The 17,895-nt window shown below is 40.7% G+C and overlaps 1 protein-coding gene across 1 annotated transcript; it reads left to right on the forward strand.

The window, feature by feature from the left end:
• On the forward strand, positions 1-14,648 carry TAF1A (TATA-box binding protein associated factor, RNA polymerase I subunit A). The gene is made up of 10 exons (XM_054063680.1): positions 1-211; positions 2,504-2,673; positions 3,974-4,087; positions 5,321-5,519; positions 6,321-6,451; positions 8,241-8,399; positions 9,529-9,595; positions 10,867-10,987; positions 12,353-12,513; positions 13,650-14,648. The coding sequence occupies exons 1-10, from the start codon at positions 106-108 to the stop codon at positions 13,790-13,792; spliced, it is 1,371 nt and encodes a 456-aa protein (XP_053919655.1). The 5' UTR covers positions 1-105; the 3' UTR covers positions 13,793-14,648.
• The last annotated feature ends 3,247 nt before the right edge of the window (positions 14,649-17,895 follow it).

Genomic DNA, 17,895 nt, shown 5'->3' on the forward strand with positions numbered 1-17,895 from the left:
GTGCCGCCCGAAGATGGCTGCCGGCCCGGTGATGGCTGGCGTCCGCTACGGGTGGGAGGGGTTGTGTGCTTAGCGAGGGTGGGAAAGGTTGTTCTCCGCCCGGTCATGGCTGAGCTGGAGGAGGGGAAGGAGGGAGCGGCAGTGACGAAGAGCACCATGGAGGCGGCGGGGAGCATCCCGCTGCCGCCCCTGCGCCTGCCCTGTCAGCCGGGTAAGGGTGGAGGCGGCCCCGGTTCATAGAATCGTGGAGCGGGTTGGGTTGGGGGAGAGCTTAAAGCCCATCTTGTTCCAACCCCACTGCCATGGGCAGGGACACCTCTTACCGGACTAGGCTGGTCAAGCCCCTATCCAGCCTGGCCTTGAACATCTGCAGGGATGGGGCGTCCACAACTTCCCTGGGCAACCTGGGCCAGTGTCTCACCACTCTCATAGTGAAGGATTTCTTCCTAAGGTCCAGTCTAAATCTGCCCCCTCCCAATTTAAAGCCATTCCTCCCTGTCCTATCACTCCATGCCCTTTTAAAAAAGTCCTTCCTCGGCTTTCCTGTTGCCCCTTCGGGTGCTGGAACCTGCTTTAAGGTCTCTCTGCAGCCTCCTCCAAGCTGAACAGCCCTAACTCTCAGCCTGTCCTCATAGCAGAGGTGCTCTGATACAGGAAATCGTTACTGCTACAAAAGGTGGAATATTTTTGATTTAAGATAGAGTTAAGTTTCATCTAAATAATTGTATTTTTTTTTGAAAGTCAGACAGAATGTCCCTCTGAGGGCATGTTTTCTTTCAAACAGTGTTTATCCAGACCCCGTTCATTCTTCAGAGCTGATAAATGCCTTGTGTGCAATGTGATCTGTGCTGAGCAGGTGTCTCTGCTGCTGCATTCACCTGTTTGCAGCCTTTCCCCATCTCAAAGGCAAGGGCAGGCAGAGCTGGAGCCAAAGCTCCAAAGTAGCAAGAGGTTTGGCTGTTGTGAAGTTCATAGTAACATTAAAATGAGCCCTTGAAAAGTAATCAAATATGCATAAGATTACTGGGAAAAATTATACATATGCGTGTGAGTGGGAAATACATCCTGTCTCAGCTCTTGTCTCACTGCATCTGATGGATGGAGATCACTCCCTTGTGTTGCTCAGGCCCAATAAAGGGTGCTTGCTTTCTAAAACTCCAAAACAAGACTTAGTTTATTTGCCGGCATTTTTGGTCTCAGAAGGAGCACCGTCATCTGCCCTGCTGTGCCCCCTCCCTGAGTGCTTTGCTGTTGGCCTCCTGTCAAGGGGTGGCCAGGGCTCCCGGCACCCTCAGCAGTGCTGCTGTATGTGATCTTGTGGTGTTCCCTGTGGGGTCTAGTTTCTTAGTACTTGTAACCTGTGAAGTTAGGAATAGGTGGGAAGATTGGACCTTGTAGGTAGGTTAGTTAAAGGTAATTTTGCCTAACTCACTGTAGTATAACTGCTTCAAGCCAGTGCTTGAGTTACTTCTTTACCTACAGCATCCACATAGGAGGTGGTTCTGTGAGCTCTGTGTATGTCCTTCATGGAAGGTTCTTGTGGCTTGAACAGTGTTGCCGGGGCACATTAGACGATGGCATACAACCATGAACTTTAGTCAGATGTGGAAGTGAGGTTTTTGTTTTGTGCCATAACAGGAGTTGAAACAGTATGCATTTAGAAAGGGTAAGTGGCCTCTTTCCAGTGTTATACTGCAAAGAGACTAGCAGACATTGATTTTTCTTTTTTTTTTTTTTTTTCTCTCGCAACCAATGTTAAGACCCAAAGGAGTGGCAGGAAGATATGCCAGGGGAGGTTTAGGTTGGACATTAGGAAAAGGCTCTTCACACAGAGGATGATGGAGCACTGGAACAGGCTCCCCAGGGAAGTAGTCACATCGCCAAGCTCGACAGTATTCAAGAAGCATTTGGACAATGCCCTCAGACACATGGTGTGAATGTTAGGGTAGTCCTGTGCAGGGACAGGAATTGGACTTAATGATCCTTGTGGGTCCCAACCAACTCAGGACATTCTATGATTCTATGATCATTGTTTTTAGTGAGAGTTGCTTTGACTTTGATACTGAAATAGCATTTGTATGTGGGTATGCAAATCTGTACAGTAGGGTCACAAACTTAGATGGTGATTAGTAAGGAAGGAGAGTGGTTCCCAAAGTATAAGAAAACATACTGTGAAGTTATCAAAGCACCATGGTCTTTTAATTACAGTAGGGCCGTAGTGTGTATTTATTGGCTCTTCATTGTTTCAGGTGTCTCTAGCTGTGTGCCACTTGTGGATAATGCCATTGCATGTCATATTTCCAGCTTTTGCCATTATCTTGCTTCTCTGCAGACTAGTAGGTGTTTTTAGCTTCAGACCTACATAGCCTAAGATCCCTTTCTGTAGTGTGTGAGAAAGACCGTGTAAGAGAGATGCTGAAATGGTAGGCAATGAGTGTTATTTGAAGAAGGTCTGTGAAATTTGTGGGTTTGGTTGATTCTTTTGGTTTGTTTCTTTGTTTAGTATCTTCCCATGAACACAAATTAAACTTTGGGAAGAGCAAGGAAATGTGTTTAAACTTCATTCAAGATGCTATGCTACAAAAGCAATGGAACAGGGCTGCAGAGTTTCTGACCTTCTATGCTGAGGCACTAGAGAAAGACTTTTCTAGAGACTACATGGGTCCATCAGAGGTAAGCCAGTGTCCCTTACCAGACTTCTTTTGTAGTTTAAAAATACTTGCAAGAAGCATCTGTAATATTTCAGGATCAACATTTGTCTTAATTAACTGATCATAGGCTCATTTGTTGTTTTTTTGGTTTTGCTTTTAAAATTTAATAAAATGTATCGGAGGTTAAGACCTGAAAGCCTAGGCAACTTTCAGAAACCAAACTAGTTTCTTTTAAAAAAAGAAAAGCAGAAAACAAAACACCAAAACAAAATAATGATGCTTTTAAAAAGAAATAAACAACTCTTCATGTACTGATGTAGGAACTCTTGAATGGCAGGCTGCAGAAAGTACTCCAGACCTCATCGTTGGTAGTGCTCAAGGCAGCATGATGTCCAGTTCCTCACTGAAAGTCTGTCTGGAGCTTGAATTCTGCTGATTTCTTACTTTCAGGTGTGCTGAGAATCTGCAGTACTGCCTGATGTTTTTCCTCACAAAGTTATCAGTCCTCCTGAAAAGTTCTCTGGGCTTGCAGGCTGGTGTTGTGGGGTTTTGTTTTTTTTTTTTTTTTTTTTTAAATGACATAACTAATGACAGCTTGGCTTGGTACAAGTTAATTTCATCAGGAGCATATCTATGAAAAGTCTTCTTAATGTAGTCTTTTAAAATGGACAAGCAGTAGATGCGTTTGCCACTGGCATGCTGTCAGAGTCTATTTGAAAGTTAGTGGCTTTTTTAGGTCTTCAGCAGCTTCTACTAAAACTCCAAGCAGGTACTGAGATAGGAGCAGGAGGAAACGGATTGGAGTTGTTCAACAAATGAAGTAAACTACTTGAATATTGCCTATCCTGCTGTAATAGTTGATTTTCTTCTCTAGGCAGACGTAGAAAACAATTGCGTGTAGATAGGAAGCTGCATCTAACTGGAAATAACCGTTACTGATAAGCTCAATTATGTATACCTTGCATCTCAATGGAAGCATATCAAAGAGAACATAAATTTTCAGTAACTTTGAAACATCTTGCTTTTGTTAAGAGGAGGGGGAATGTTCTGGCAAATGCAATTTTCATAAGTTTTGCTGGAGTGCTGTGTTTGTAATGAGCAATTGTGAAGCCACCCACTGAGTGATTGTAAAACTACTACTAGATCAACATCTAGGTGACTATAGCAGTAGATTAGACTTGGTATTCATCTTGTATTTGCAATTCAAATGTATGTTGTGTTCATATGTTACAGTAACTACAAGTTTGATAAGACTGTATACATGATGGCTGTTTCCGTTTTTTCTACTCAAGTTTTTTAAATTTCTTTCTCCCTGTTAACAGATAATTTGGAGAATAGGAACTGAAATCCTGTGCCATCATTCCCACAGCGGCATGAAAGAGTTCAACTCTTTCATAGAACAGATGAAAACTTTTGGAGTAAAAAGGTATTTGAAGGTGAGTGTACTTAGTGCAGTCTTGATATTTTTCCCACAGGTTCACTTGAACAGTGTTAGTTTCTGAGTCTCTTCTCTTGAAGTGTGTTATTGACAATAGTGTCACAAAAGATAGTACATCCAAGTTACCAATTGCAAGATAACGTAAGGGTTATTCTATTCCTAACCATATCTTGGTTTATATTTTATCATAGATGTGTATTGTCAGTTCTTAGGAGTGCCTAGGTCCTTTAGTTAATCTTCTAGTTTGAAACAGTTAAATTCTTTCATGCAAGCCCCAGTAATGTCTAGTTACATGTTAACACCTGCAAAGTCATGTTTCCAGTCCTTAATTTGGCCACTGTGCTCCTGACTAAACAGTTCTACTTAAATTTTGCTGTTGTTATCAGCTCACTTTTCAGGTAGCTAATCTATATTTACAAAACAGTATGTCACCTACTGTGGATCTGTGTCACCCAGCTGTAGTTTTTTGTCCTGTGGTGGTGCATTCAGACCTGTATTGTTTTTGTTTCCTTGTCTGTTTCTTTGTTGTTTGTGCTGATGCTTCTGTCTCATTCTGTTGTATTTGTTCAAGGCTTTCAACAGAAGCTCTAAATAAGAGTTTATTAGAGTGGACTGAGGGCTTATACTTTTATCCAGTATCTAATCAGCGTGGTAGGACACCCCTCTTTCAGGTGTTCTGCAGTTAGATAGCCAAGTGAAAAATCAGCAAATGTAACCTAGCAGGACGGGACATTTCTGGACCGTCTTTAATGGGTACAGCACTTGTTAATAACAAGCAGTTTTTTGAGACAACTGTTTTGTGCAGCCTTGATAAGTACCACTGAGTTTCTGTCGCCTGCTGGGAGACTTTCTGCTTGACAGGTTGCAAGAGCTTCAGCCCTTCCCAGGGATACAGCTTTATATATCGGATATGCTTTTGATCGTTAATGTATCTCCAGCATCTTCTGACAGGAAAAATTACCCAGGTTCATTTCGCTGCCCCCAGTGACACTTGTGTTCTCCTGTTCCTGCATTTTTCTCCAAAATTCCCTGTAAAGATACTGTATGGATAAAAGAATGCGTAAAATGCTCTTCTAGTTAAAATACTTTACTCGCTGTGTTTGCAGTATTTTATGTGCATGTTAGTTATAACTCTTCTTTCCCTGCACATCTGTGTAGAACTTTGCTGTACTGCTGAGGTTCTCTACATCTGTGATATGAAACGCTGTGATGTGGACTATTTGAATTGCAGGTTTGTTTAGAACATTCCTTTCATCTCCTTTGTAATGGGCTAGTAGATGAAGCTTACCAAAACCTGTCCCTGGCAGAAAGCTGGAGGTTTGGAGAACACACAGCCATTCGGGATAAAGAAATTAAACTGATTCAGGCTTACAAGGGACTGTTGGACTACTACAGCTGGTCTAAGCAGAAGAACATCCTGTTAGAGCATGGTGAGTCCTAATGGAATGTGTATGCTTTTTGTGTAGACACCATGGTTGGCATTGACATCTTCTACATGTGATCTGCTCTTCTGCCTTTATCTGCATATGAAGGCACCAAAGGGAAATACTAGAGTTTGATATTTGGTGTTGTGGATGGTACATAATTCTGCATCAGCAGTGATGCTGGTGCCGAAACAGCACACTGACCTGCATTTTTCTGAAGAGTCCTGAAATGCTATTCTGAAACTTTTTCTCCTCACTGAATCATGTTTCTAGTATTCGGCTGGTTTCACCTAAAATAATGGTCAAAGGAATGTATCTATTTATAGCAAGGCTTAATGCATCCTGAAGCTCTTAACTGTTTCTAGACTTTTGAGTGCTAGGAAGAGCCCTCAAAACTTGTGTTTGAAATTAAACAGTTTCTTTAAAGATCTGTAAGTTGTTGCTTGTGTGTGGTGTCTAATAGTGCGTATACCTGCTGGCTCTGCCTTGTCAATTACATTGGATTTCTACTTGTTTCTGAGAAAGCTAAGTATTGAGTTTTGTTTATGGACCTTGTCTGGTAGTGTCTTGTCTTGGAATACTACCTGCCATGCACCATGAGTTGAAATTGGGTGATGATTAATTTGAATGAGGAGCAGTGAAAATTTCTTATTTCAATATGGAGGAAACTGAGGCCCCTTTTCTTAAAAACGCTCTGACTGGAGTTCTTGCATAGCAAAATGTGCTAGTATCTTAGATGCACCACTTCTTCAAGATCCCTTCTGATTAGCAGAACTAACTTGGTGGCATTTTTTCATGTTTTGGTAGATGAGGATGAATTTGAAGACTTATCTGTGGAACAGGAAATGCACAGTTACTTTCGGAAGGCAGCAGTGAACTTAAAGGAGATCATTAAAATACCTGGAGTCTGGGATATCTTTGTGAAATGCTATGTGGACGTAAGGGCATGTTTTACAGATATCTTTCTTTTGTGTTTCCCTGTCCAATTTCATAGAATCATTGAATAGTTTGGGTTGGAAGGGACCTTGCAGGGGCAGGGATACCTCCCACGAGACCAGGGTACCCAAGGCCCCATCCAAGCTGGCCTTGAACACCTTCAGGGATGGGGCATCTCTGTCTTCCCTGAGCAACCTGTTCCAGTGCCTCACCACTCTCATCGTGAAGAAATTCCTCCTGATGTTTAGTCCAAATCTACCCCTTTCCAGTTTATATCCATTGCCTCTAGTTCTATCACTACAAGCCTTTGTAAAAAGTTTCTCCCCAGCTTTCTTGTAGCCCCTTCAACTGCTGGAAGGTTGCTATAGGATCTCCTTGGAGCCTTCTCTTCTCCAGGCTGAACAACCTCAACTCTCTCAGCCTGTCCTCGTATGGGAGGTGCTCCAGCCCTCTGATCGTCCTTGTAGCCCTCCTCTGGACCTGTTCTAACAGTTCTATGTCCTTATATTGAGAATTCCAGAACTGGACACAGTGCTCCAGATGAGGTCTCACATGAGAGGAATAGAGGGCAGAATCACCTCCCTCGACCTGCTGGGCATGCTTTCTTTTAATGCAGCCCAGGATACAGTTGGCCTGGGCTGCGAGCATGCATTGCTGGCTCATATTGTACTTCTCGTCAACCAGCACCTCCAAGTCCTTCTCCGCAGGGCTGCTCTCAATCACATCATCCCCCATCCTGTATTGAAACTGCAGATTGACCTGACCCAGGTGTAGGACCTTGCACTTGGCCTTGTTGAACCTCATGAGGTTCTTAGAGACCCACTTCTCCAGCCTGTTCTATTTCATCCTTCCGGTGTGGCAACTGTGTCACTCAGCTTGGTGTCATCTGCAAACTCGCTGAGCATGCACTTGATCTCACTGTCTGTATCATTGATGAAGATGAAGATACTGAACAGCAGACATTAATAAGCCTATGTGCAGCTTTGTTATATATGTGTGGGTGACAACAAAGTTTTTCAAAGCATGTCTCTACATGTGTCTCACTGACTTTGATTTAGAGCACAATTCACTCCTAGTAGAACTGCAGAGCCCGCACAGAGTGCAAAACAGGCTTAATCTGCGTGTTACTAGGAAAAAGAAATAGGGGAACAACTTGTTTTCCTTGTGCTATTTCAGAAATTGGCACACAGCTGCTTTGTTCAAATTTCTGAAAGCAAGTTACCTCTTTTTGGCAGGACAATGTTTTTTCTAGATACCCTAAATGTTAAAGACACCAAATGTGCAATCCTTCTGTGTTCCATTTTTTTGTTTTGTTTGTTTTTTTTTTTTAATATAAGTATCTGCTTAGAATTTGTTTTTAAAAAATAGAATTAGTTTTAATCTCTTTGGAATTATTTACTTCTTTTGTAAAAGCTGATAAGCTCTGACTTCTCTAAGTACGTCTTACAGAATTTTACTGGGCACTGACAGCTGTCAAATTCTCTCATCGAGTTCTCTTTGAAGATGTGGCAATCTACTTCAGTGCTTCTTGTCAGTGAGCAAGTGCTGGTAACTCTTTGACAATTAAATGTGTTAAAGGAATTTTCTCCTGTAGTGTCTCCTATGTGTGAGTTTTTGTCTATTTGTGGTAAGAGCAGCCAGAAAAATGAAAATATACATATGTGTGTCTTATCTAATATGCTGCATTCTTAGATACAGATTGTTGTATTGGATAGCTCTGTGGCAGCTCAAAATTAGTTCTAAGTGTTTGATTCCTAAATGTTTATATGATTCTGTGTTAACTTTTCTTAGTTGTTGGAGTTCTATGGAGACGATGAAGAAGCCCGCCAAGTATTAAGTGAATATGCCTACAACTCAAAGTTTCCTGCTAATCCCAACGCTCATGTTTACTTCTATCAGTTCCTGAAGAGACATGGTGAATCGAAAAAATCACTCATATCTGCACTCAAGGTATATATTATATAGTAGATACAGCCTGTGGTCATTCATCTTGCACAGTGGTTTGAGAGTTTGGTTCAGTTGAACTCCTGTTACATTATTTATCCTATTATATTATTTGTGGGAAGCAGAAGGTTACAGGAAAGTTAATGAGAGGGATGCTAATGGGTGGAGCAAACAAGATCCTTTACGATCTTTGAATTCAAGTCTTTGTTTTGCCTTTAACTGATACATCATATAATTTCAAGTCAGTAAGTAAGCTCAGAGAATGTGCTTACTTGGTTCCAGAAGTCTGTATCAGCAGTCTCTTACATAATGTGCATTGATTTCTGCTGCAGTTTGATCTTTATTGAAGAAATGATTAGGTGTTTGCTCTTTGACATATTGATCCTGTCTAGCAACTACGTTTTCTGCTTGTTTTCAATGAACCATGCATATAAACTAAAGTCACTGTTTCAGACCACGCCATGCTGTTTTAAGCTTTTGTGTATTTGCTTTTAAATTTCTGCTTTCCTTGCCCTTGCTCGTTGGTATTGGTAGCTTCTTGCAAACAGTGTTTTGCAATCTATTTTGCCTCTTGATGGCAGTAATAGGCTTTTGTTAGGGCAGATGTTTTAAAACCATTTCATAAAGCTTAGACTTTTAAACTCTAGCATATATGTAATAACTTCCATATTCTCAGTGCTTTTTAGCAGTGATTTTATACACTAGTCTCTCACGAGGTAGTGACAAATCAAAGAACTGATCAAATAAGTCCAGAATCCGTGGTCTAATGGACAGAACACTAGACAGGGGAGCTAGAACTGGCCTAGGAAGGAAATGTTGTTGCTTTCTAAAGACAGTTCGGTGGATATGGATTTGGGCTGTTCCTCGAGAATGTTGTGTTTGTCACATAAAGTATTTTTCAGCAGCTGTCAAGGTACTTCATCCTTTGAGTCAGAATAGTGTTACAGATGTACAAAAAAGATCTAGATATTTGTTCTTTATATCAAGGCACTAAGGTACAACATTGCCTAATTTGTCAAACAAAAACATCTTGAACCCTGAAGCCTGTACTTCTCTTGATCAGGCAGAAGTCTTCAGAAGGTTTTGCTTTAAAATGTGTCTGGATTTTGTGGTTTTGTTTTGGTCTTTTTTTCAGATATTGCATGATCTTGTTCCTTCTCATGAACTGATGATAGATTTTAATACCATGCTTCAAAAATCAAGTAAGTCTTTAAATATTTTTGCTCTTTTTCTTTATGTTAATCTAGAATACTATTCTGAAATTATTCTGCAGCCTTCTTTCTGCTTATGGAATTAGTTTTGTTAAGATAAAAAACCAAAACAAACAACCCAAACTTCGACTTTCCAATCACAGGAACCTTTAACCTGGATGTGTGAGCAAGCGTTTACTAACTTCTCTAAACAAATGCCTTTTTTATTTTAAAAGCTGCCCAAAGCAAACTGTTGTAAGGCACAGCCAGGATCTCAAAAATAACTTTTTTTTTTTTTTTTGAGGTACCCTACACTGAATGCCAAGGTCTCTATTCCCATTTTGGGTTCTTCGATTTATCTGTTTATTCTTCTCAAGGATTTGAGGTGGATCAATGTTTTAGTTCATTGTTATTGAGCAAAGAACAAAACCTTCCTCCTCTTCAGGGGAATCTTATCTTCTAGCTGGTAGAAAACTCTTACAATTTGGAGACTGTTTTTTCCATGCTGATCAATTGTATTCCAAGCTATCTGTCTGCTTGTGACCTGGTATGTTCCAGCAGGTCAGCATATTGGTGAAATGTCCTTGAATCAAGATTGCTCTCTCTTCTGCTTTTCCTCTTTGCAAGGGGAAAAAACAACCTCCTGGCTGAAACCTCCTTTTTTATGTTCATGCATGACACATTTGCTAACTTTTCGTAGCCAATGAGGACAATCTGATTTTTGAAGAAACTTATACCAATAAACATAAGGCACTGTGATAGGTCAAGTGGTGTTTTAAGAACTTTGCTGATACAGAACTGCTGATATGAAATGTCTGTTTTACTCGTACTAGTCCCAGATTTTATTTCGTGTTTTGGGTTTATTTGGTAGCATCTCAGATTTTGAAGAGTTTGAGAGATGCTGTATTGCCTTCCCATGGGAAGAACATGTTGAACAGTGGTGTCTGTTGGAAGCAATGTCTAGTGAACTTTGGAAAAAGCAACTATTGTAAGCAAGGCAGTGTAGGCTAAGTGAGTAGTGCTATGTGTTCTTCTTGAGCCAGCAGTGTCTGAGCAGGGTTGGAGCAGGGACAGTGTCTCTGATATGAGTTGTTCTCTAAAGCCTGGAAGTATTCCTTAACTTCATCTTTTGGAAGAGGCAAAATGCAATGGAGGGAACCCTGAGTAATAGGGAAAGTAGCACCACTTAGAGAGGAAGGATGGAGAACTGTATTTCACTTATTGCTCACTTAGATCAGGCTTCACTCATTAGTAATTCGTTAATAAGCCTAATCATTTTCCAGAGAAAAGAAAAAACCGCCGCCTGGGGCTACAAGTTATTTTTGCGGTCTTGGATTATGCTGGCTGGAAGGAAAATGTAAAAGCATGGAGCTGTTTGGCAAGACAGGTGAAACAAATTGTAATGTAAGTATCCCTGATACAATGTGCTAAAATCAAATGTGTCAAGTCTCCACCTTTAAGCACTGACCAAATGACACTGTAGCCTTTGTCTTATGTGCTGGGGAGGGGAACTGTCCTCTGGCCCACCTTGAGTTCTGTGGCAGTGCTTGGCTGCAGTGTGCTTTTGTTGGGAGGAAAGAAGAAATTATTACTGAGGATAATTCCAAATTTCCAGTATTATCAGCACCTGAGAAAAGTAGTTGTTTTCTTTTTTTTCCATCAGGTTACATGCTTATGTAGAAAGAATTATTCAGATGTTTGGGTAGCATTTTCTGTGCATCACTAATCTCCATCTTTTTTGGGAGTAGAGGGAAGGGAAACCAGGTTGTTGGGTCTTCTGCTCTGTTACTACATGTACATGATTTGAAGTTGATTTGAGAATTGCTTGGCTGCCCTAAGGACATGACTGGTGCGATGGTGGTAGCTGTTACAGAGTGCAGCCAGTGTTGTCTTTACAGCTGAGCCAATGTGCCTGGAGACTCCTGTGTCCTTGCCAACACTGACAGACATGGCCTCTGGTTTCAGAAAGAGCCATCTCAGGCAACCTGTGCCCAGAATGCTTCCAATGCCTAGACTTTATTTTACCGAAGTGTTGTGTTTTCTAAGCCCTATATATTTGTAGTAAATTAATTCAGTACTTAATTTGGCCTGATTTGCTGTTTTAGTACCACCTACACCTACACAGCATATGCTGTTAAGGTCCAGAAGCAAATGGATTAAAGCCAGGAGTGTTGTTGCGTAGAATGAGTAAAAATGTTAATGATACTCTAACTTTGCCTGCATTTTTGTGTTTGAAGAGACAACTTCAGAGTATCTTGAAATATACTGGGCATCTCGGTGATTTTATGGGAGTATTAATTCCCTGATGCAGGTGGTTTATATTTCTGAAATGCTTGGTATAAGGTCTTTATTGCGTAACAGTTATTGGGATAAGTTAGTCTTTGAGTATGCATAGAGTAACAACGTCTTTCTAAAACCAAAGAAATCCTTTCATACTACTAATTGGTTGACAAACTAGAAGAAACTTTCTTATTACTGTTGACAGACTGGCACAGAAGTCAAAGGCTTGCTTTGTTTCACACTATGATCTGTTACTGCCAAGTCTAATAAGACTGCTGGAGTTTGCCTCCTGCCTCACTGGTGTTGCCAGGGATAAAATATAAGAGGTTATTTCTGTTTAGATCGGTATTTCAGTCTGCAGTGTAAGGTCAGTGTGTCTATGCTAACTGTTTGTGAGACTTGTAGCAAGCTGGTTATAAAATTCAGTATCTCCTAATGATCTTTTCATCCCAATTTAAGCTTTTCTGTAACTTGTTTTACTTTTTTCAGCTCTGACAAGCACCCTGACTGGATCGAGCAAGAGTGGGACTCCAGAAAGGATTGGTGGCCAGCCTTCCATTTTAGCCATTACTTGGCAAAAAAGAATTGGCAGGAAAATAAAAGCCTTTCATATGAAAAAGCTCTGGTGGCTGGAATCATACTGGGAAAGGGTAATACTAAACTTTCATTTTCACTACCTAGAACTGAAATAATGTCTACTTCTAACTCTAACGAGATGGGATGCAGCTGATCTACTCCCTGGAAGAAATACAGTTTTTCTTCTAGGAAAGATTTGTAGTCTTTGAAGCTGAACATGAGAAAAATGCTTAAATTGGCTTGATATTTGACAGTGATGCATATTTTGCATAACTTATCCTAACTTAGAGTTCTGTTTCATCTGGCCTTGTTGAGCAGTTGCAATACAATTTATCTTGTTTAACTTTCAAACCACAATTTTGAAAGTACACAACATGGTCCTGAGTGAATCTTGGAAGGACTGAGGAGAGTTTGCATGCTTCAGCAAATCTGTAGAGCAACTGATCCTTCAGGACTGTGGGGGTGTTGTAATGCAGAAAAGAGGAGGTGGAGGAATATTGAGTGAAAACCTTTTGCTAAGAAGGTGAATATCATGACCTGTTCAGTAGTATTATTTGAAATGCTGCCAAAATCAAGTGGACTATCAGGCCAAGAAGCAGCTGCTAAAGTAATGAGAATATAGCATGGAGACTGTGGCTCATACATCAGTTTGGACTTCTGTTTTATAGGCAACTTGATTGTTGTCAGCTTTTCTAGAACTTCATCTTCTGAACTTCATAAAGCAATTTCTTATATTGAAGTCTTTTTTGCTTTTGGTAATATGTTATCAAGTATCAGCCATCTGGAAATAAAAGCTGTAAGACAAAATTGTTCCAGCTCTGATTTTCTTTAATGAAGTTTCTGTGCTCATTGGTGTCAATATAAGCCTCTATTTTCCTTATGTAACACAGTAAGTTAATATATTAAACCAGTGCTGCTTTATACTCTTGAAATTTTACTTTTAAATCTATTTGAAAAGTAAAAACAAAAGAGAAAAAATATTTTGCAAGACACAGCATCCAGTTATAATACGTGTAGGATGCTCTCTGGGTCAAATTAAAAAAGATTATTTGATGCTGCAGTTCTCTAATGTGCATGTCTTTTATTATCAGTCATTAATGAAAATTTTAGATGTTTGCATGTTGTTTAAACAGTGAAAGCATTTTGGATTTGCTTGTATCATGTTATAATTTACAATGCTTTTTATCTTTTTTTTGGTTTTTTTGTTTAGATTGCAAGTACTTTAGATATGTATCACACCAAGGCTGCAAAGCTCAGGCGAAAAAGTTTCGAATACTGAAGAAATTTGTGAATAAGCACATTCCCGTCCACCTGAGAATATCTGGTCTTTCAGATTCCTCTGTACAACCTTGATTAGAAGGCATCCTTTAAGTTCTTGCTGCATTTTTTTTCCTCTCTGTGAAACTGATTTCTGTATTGGTACTATTCTAAAACTTCTAGGCAGACCCTATTGACTCAGTATTAAACTTTTTTATATATTTATGCAAAAATGCTTTGTTTTCTATGTATTTTTTAATAAAATTAATATGAATCAACTGATCAGGTTGAAGAACTTTTCTATTGTATGAAATACAGACAGAGTTGATGTAAAATGTAGCTTGAGAAATATTTAGTATTATGGTGTGGAATTTCTGCATCAATAGTATTTTACGGTTGGTCCTCATGTTTAGACACGCAGATGGTGACTTAAATGACTGCTGGAACGTAGTTCAAAATCCATTTTGGACTAACAGTGGCATTCATAATAGGCGGAGTGTCTTAACCTAGGAACAGTCCAAGATCTATTGAGAAAATGCATTCTCAGCCTGTAAAGGTTATAAAGCTTGCTGCTTGTAACTTATCATTTCCTGAAATATGTGGGAAAAGGAGAGGCATGGGTGTAGTTTACCACAGAAAGAACTGGTCTGTCTCAACATCACTCCTAACCTGAAGATCTCATCACCCAGATGACTGCACGTGGACTGCAGTACTGAACAGGACGGGTTTGCAGGGTCCACCGTGATGATGGATACAGCTACCAGACAAAACTGCCAGGAGCTGGACACTAGATGAACAAAACAACTGCCAGAAGCTGGACATGCCCGAATAGGTGTGCGTTTTTTGTGGGGAAATAAGGGGCGGAGTTAGTGAAATGAGCCTGTTAGCAAGGTATGACCCCTAGCATATAAAGGGATGAAGCAATGGTGAGGACTTGGAGCGTGTGCTCTCACCAGACTGGGTGGTGGGCATTGGACTGGTAGGATGCCACAGCGCCATGGGGGATATCTTTATGCCTTCCTTTCTTCCCCCTGCCTCCCTTTCTTTCCCCTCCTGCCTCATAAAACAGTGGCACTTGACCTTGCTTGAGTCTTAATTCTGTGTCTAAGTATCCGAGCTAAATGTACCCGTATCTTTATGACAAGTGTCATGCGTCACATTTTTTTGCATTGTATATGGAGAAGAATTACAGCTTGTTCAAGGAGACGATGCACTTCAACATATTCAAAGGCATTTTCGCACGTCAAACCTAAACGTTTTTTGTTCAGTTCAGGAGTTGTTTTCACATCATCAGTAGGAGAGGTTGAAAGGTTGCTGTAGCTGCAAGGCTACAGGGGAAAGTTAATATTGCAGTGTTTTGAAAGAGCAAAGGCACAGAACTACTGAAAACCTCTCTGCCTGGTGCAAAACACTGCCTAGGATCTTTTTGCAGTCTTGCCTATAAGCTGAAATATGCACTGTTGTGTTTGGAGAGCAAATGTTAATGTGTTGTCACAAACTAGCATCCCAGTTTGCTTGAAAGCAACAACAAAATAGTTTTCAAATACTACTTCTGTTGTAATGATAGGTCTGCAGAACCCTGATGGGTGAACCGCTAGAACTACCTGTGGGAATTAAAGAAAGGTCTTTAATGGCTTAGCAGTGTATGGATAAGTACAGCTGTGCTTTTAAAAGCTGAGTGGTTTTCTGGGCTTTTGATCTGGGTTAATATGGTTCTTGTGATAAATGCCTTAACACAGTATATCTTAGAAATATAGTGAGCTACTTGCCATAACTATATGTTCTATCGGAAAAAAAAAAAGGGGTGATTATCTGTCATTCTAGACCTGTATGTTAGTTTAGTTCTGACTCACTAAGAATGTGGCTGCCTCATTCTGTAATAACCTGTTTTTTTTTCTCGAGGCCTTCAGCTGGATTCTGACTGCTTTAATTTAGATTGCAAAGTTTCAACAGTCTCCTGTAGCGTGTCCTACCCCCATGGGAAGCAACCTGCCTGAGTCTGAAAGGGGATTCAGATTGTTGCTCCTAATAACTCTCTTCAGGGGTTTCATGCCTGGACAATGGGGCTGTCCTGGAACTGCCCTGGGAGGCAACTGGACAGGGTGTCCCTTTCTTGGAGTCCTTAATTTGGTTTTATGCTTGCCATTGTGCCCCTCTGCTCCTCTGGACTTACAAAGATGGGCCTATGATGGGGTGGTGACTCTCCTGTGATGGGACTGGGAGCATCCCAGCAGGGTATTAGTTGGGCTTCCCCCTTCTGTTGTCTCTGTGCTCCTTTCGGGGTGCAGAGGTGCTTATATTATATAACCTAACACAGAACAGTATAAAAATTGAATGCTATAGTGCCTGCTGCTTTCTGAGACCTCCCTTATAATTTTCCTATTGTCCCCTTATATGTCTGTGGGAGATGTGTATGGCTTGCAGCAGCTGAGAAGCCATCTCTTTGTTAGGAAGAAATGTGGGGAAAAAAGCAGCAGAGATTGGGCTAAAGGCGAGAAGGATGTGTGAAACCCCTGAAGATGACTCATTGGGAGCAACAATCTGAATGCCCTTTCAGACTAAGGCAGGTGGCTTCCCAGGAATGTGGGGGACAGCTTTCTTCTATGACCTTCGGAAGCAGGGTTATTCCTAAGGTTTTTGTTCTCCTAGTGCCAGAATTACCATGGTGCAGTCAGCAAGCAGGAGAGCAGCACAGTCCCAGCTTTCACGTATATCTTGGGCATTGTTCTTTCATGTCCTGCAAGAAACTTGCTGTTTTCTGACACCATAGGACTTACAACAGAGACAAACCTGCACATCACAATTCCTGAGTAGAATTTCCTGCAGAAGTTACTCAGCGTGTATTGTGTTTCAAGCTTGTGTGTTGTACTTTGAATATGGTAACTCTTAGTGGACTGGAATATTCTGCTTTGGCTCTGAATTCTGTGGTCTAGGTTTGTTTTTTCTCATCTTTACCCTGTGTGCAAAATTTCTGTGAGTTTATTTTCTTCTGTGAGACAAATAGCATATTTGTTCTTTGCCGATTGCCTTTATGCACAGGCAAGGAACTTGTTCATGGAATCCACATCTTCTGATCCACAGACCCAGTGTCTGTTGTGCTCAGAAGATGTGGATTATTCCACCTCTTGTTCTAATATTGTTAATATTAAAACCTAACATAATGATTACATAAAATCACAATTCACTTCATCTCTAACCTCTTCTTTCCCTGTTGTTCCATTCATGTTTTCAATGCTTCTGCTTGTGCTTTCCTGTTTTAAAAATGTCTTTACTGCAGCTTAAGAAAAGCCAGATAATGAAGTGTCAGCTGCTTTTAAAAGAATGTAAATCCATGTGTTTTTACCTCTTTTTCCCTACTGTGTTGTCTGTGTTCTGGGCAGATGAATTATACTGGAAGCATGGACTTTAGCTTTCAGAGTGGTGTGAGCATGTTGTCGATATTGGACAGGTTCATGTGTTACTTTTGGAATAGTCTCCGCAGAATCAGAGGATTGATGAGCCTTGTACTGGTCTGAATTACAGTTCGGGAGGGCTTTCTGGAATTGGTGTTCTTATCTGCGATGGTAAATGGTGGGTTCCACTAAGTGTTGTCTTATTGCATTTAAAGAATGGCTGGAGGCGGTGTGTTTGCCAAAGAAAAAGCACTGCCTGCTGCAAGGAGTGCTTGAGTAATGGGAGCAGCATTCTCTCCTTGCCAAATGCAAGTAAAGCTTTTCTGCCCTCATCAGAGTGGTGAGGAGTGTTCTTGCTTCCTGGTCCAAAGTATCCGGTAACTGGGAAGCACAGCTCCTACACGGGTAAATATTCCGAGTTATTGTCTGCAAGTGGCATGTATCCAAGAAAGGGAGAGAAGCGCTTACGTTCTCTTAACAGGAAAGGGTTGAACTGGTGAACAGTGTTAGTTACCCCGAAGAGCTCAGTGATGCTAAAGGAATTAAAAGCATAGGGAATTTGTAGGCTGTAGTTAGAAATGAAGAGTATGCAAATAACCTCACTCATCCTTACTGCTTTTTGTGCTTTCAAAGTATATCAGTTGCCAGGGAACACCAAAGTAATGACTCATTTTCAGTGATTGTTTCTAATGTATGAGAGCAATAACTGAAGTATGCTGGTACTTCAGCAGATTTAAATGCTTGCATTTAAAGTGCTTTGTCTTATGACAGTGCTACATCTTGTGTTTTCAGTTCATTGAAGCCTAG

This window comes from Cuculus canorus, chromosome 3 (genome assembly GCF_017976375.1).
Source record: "Cuculus canorus isolate bCucCan1 chromosome 3, bCucCan1.pri, whole genome shotgun sequence".
In the NCBI taxonomy this organism is placed as follows: domain Eukaryota; kingdom Metazoa; phylum Chordata; class Aves; order Cuculiformes; family Cuculidae; genus Cuculus; species Cuculus canorus.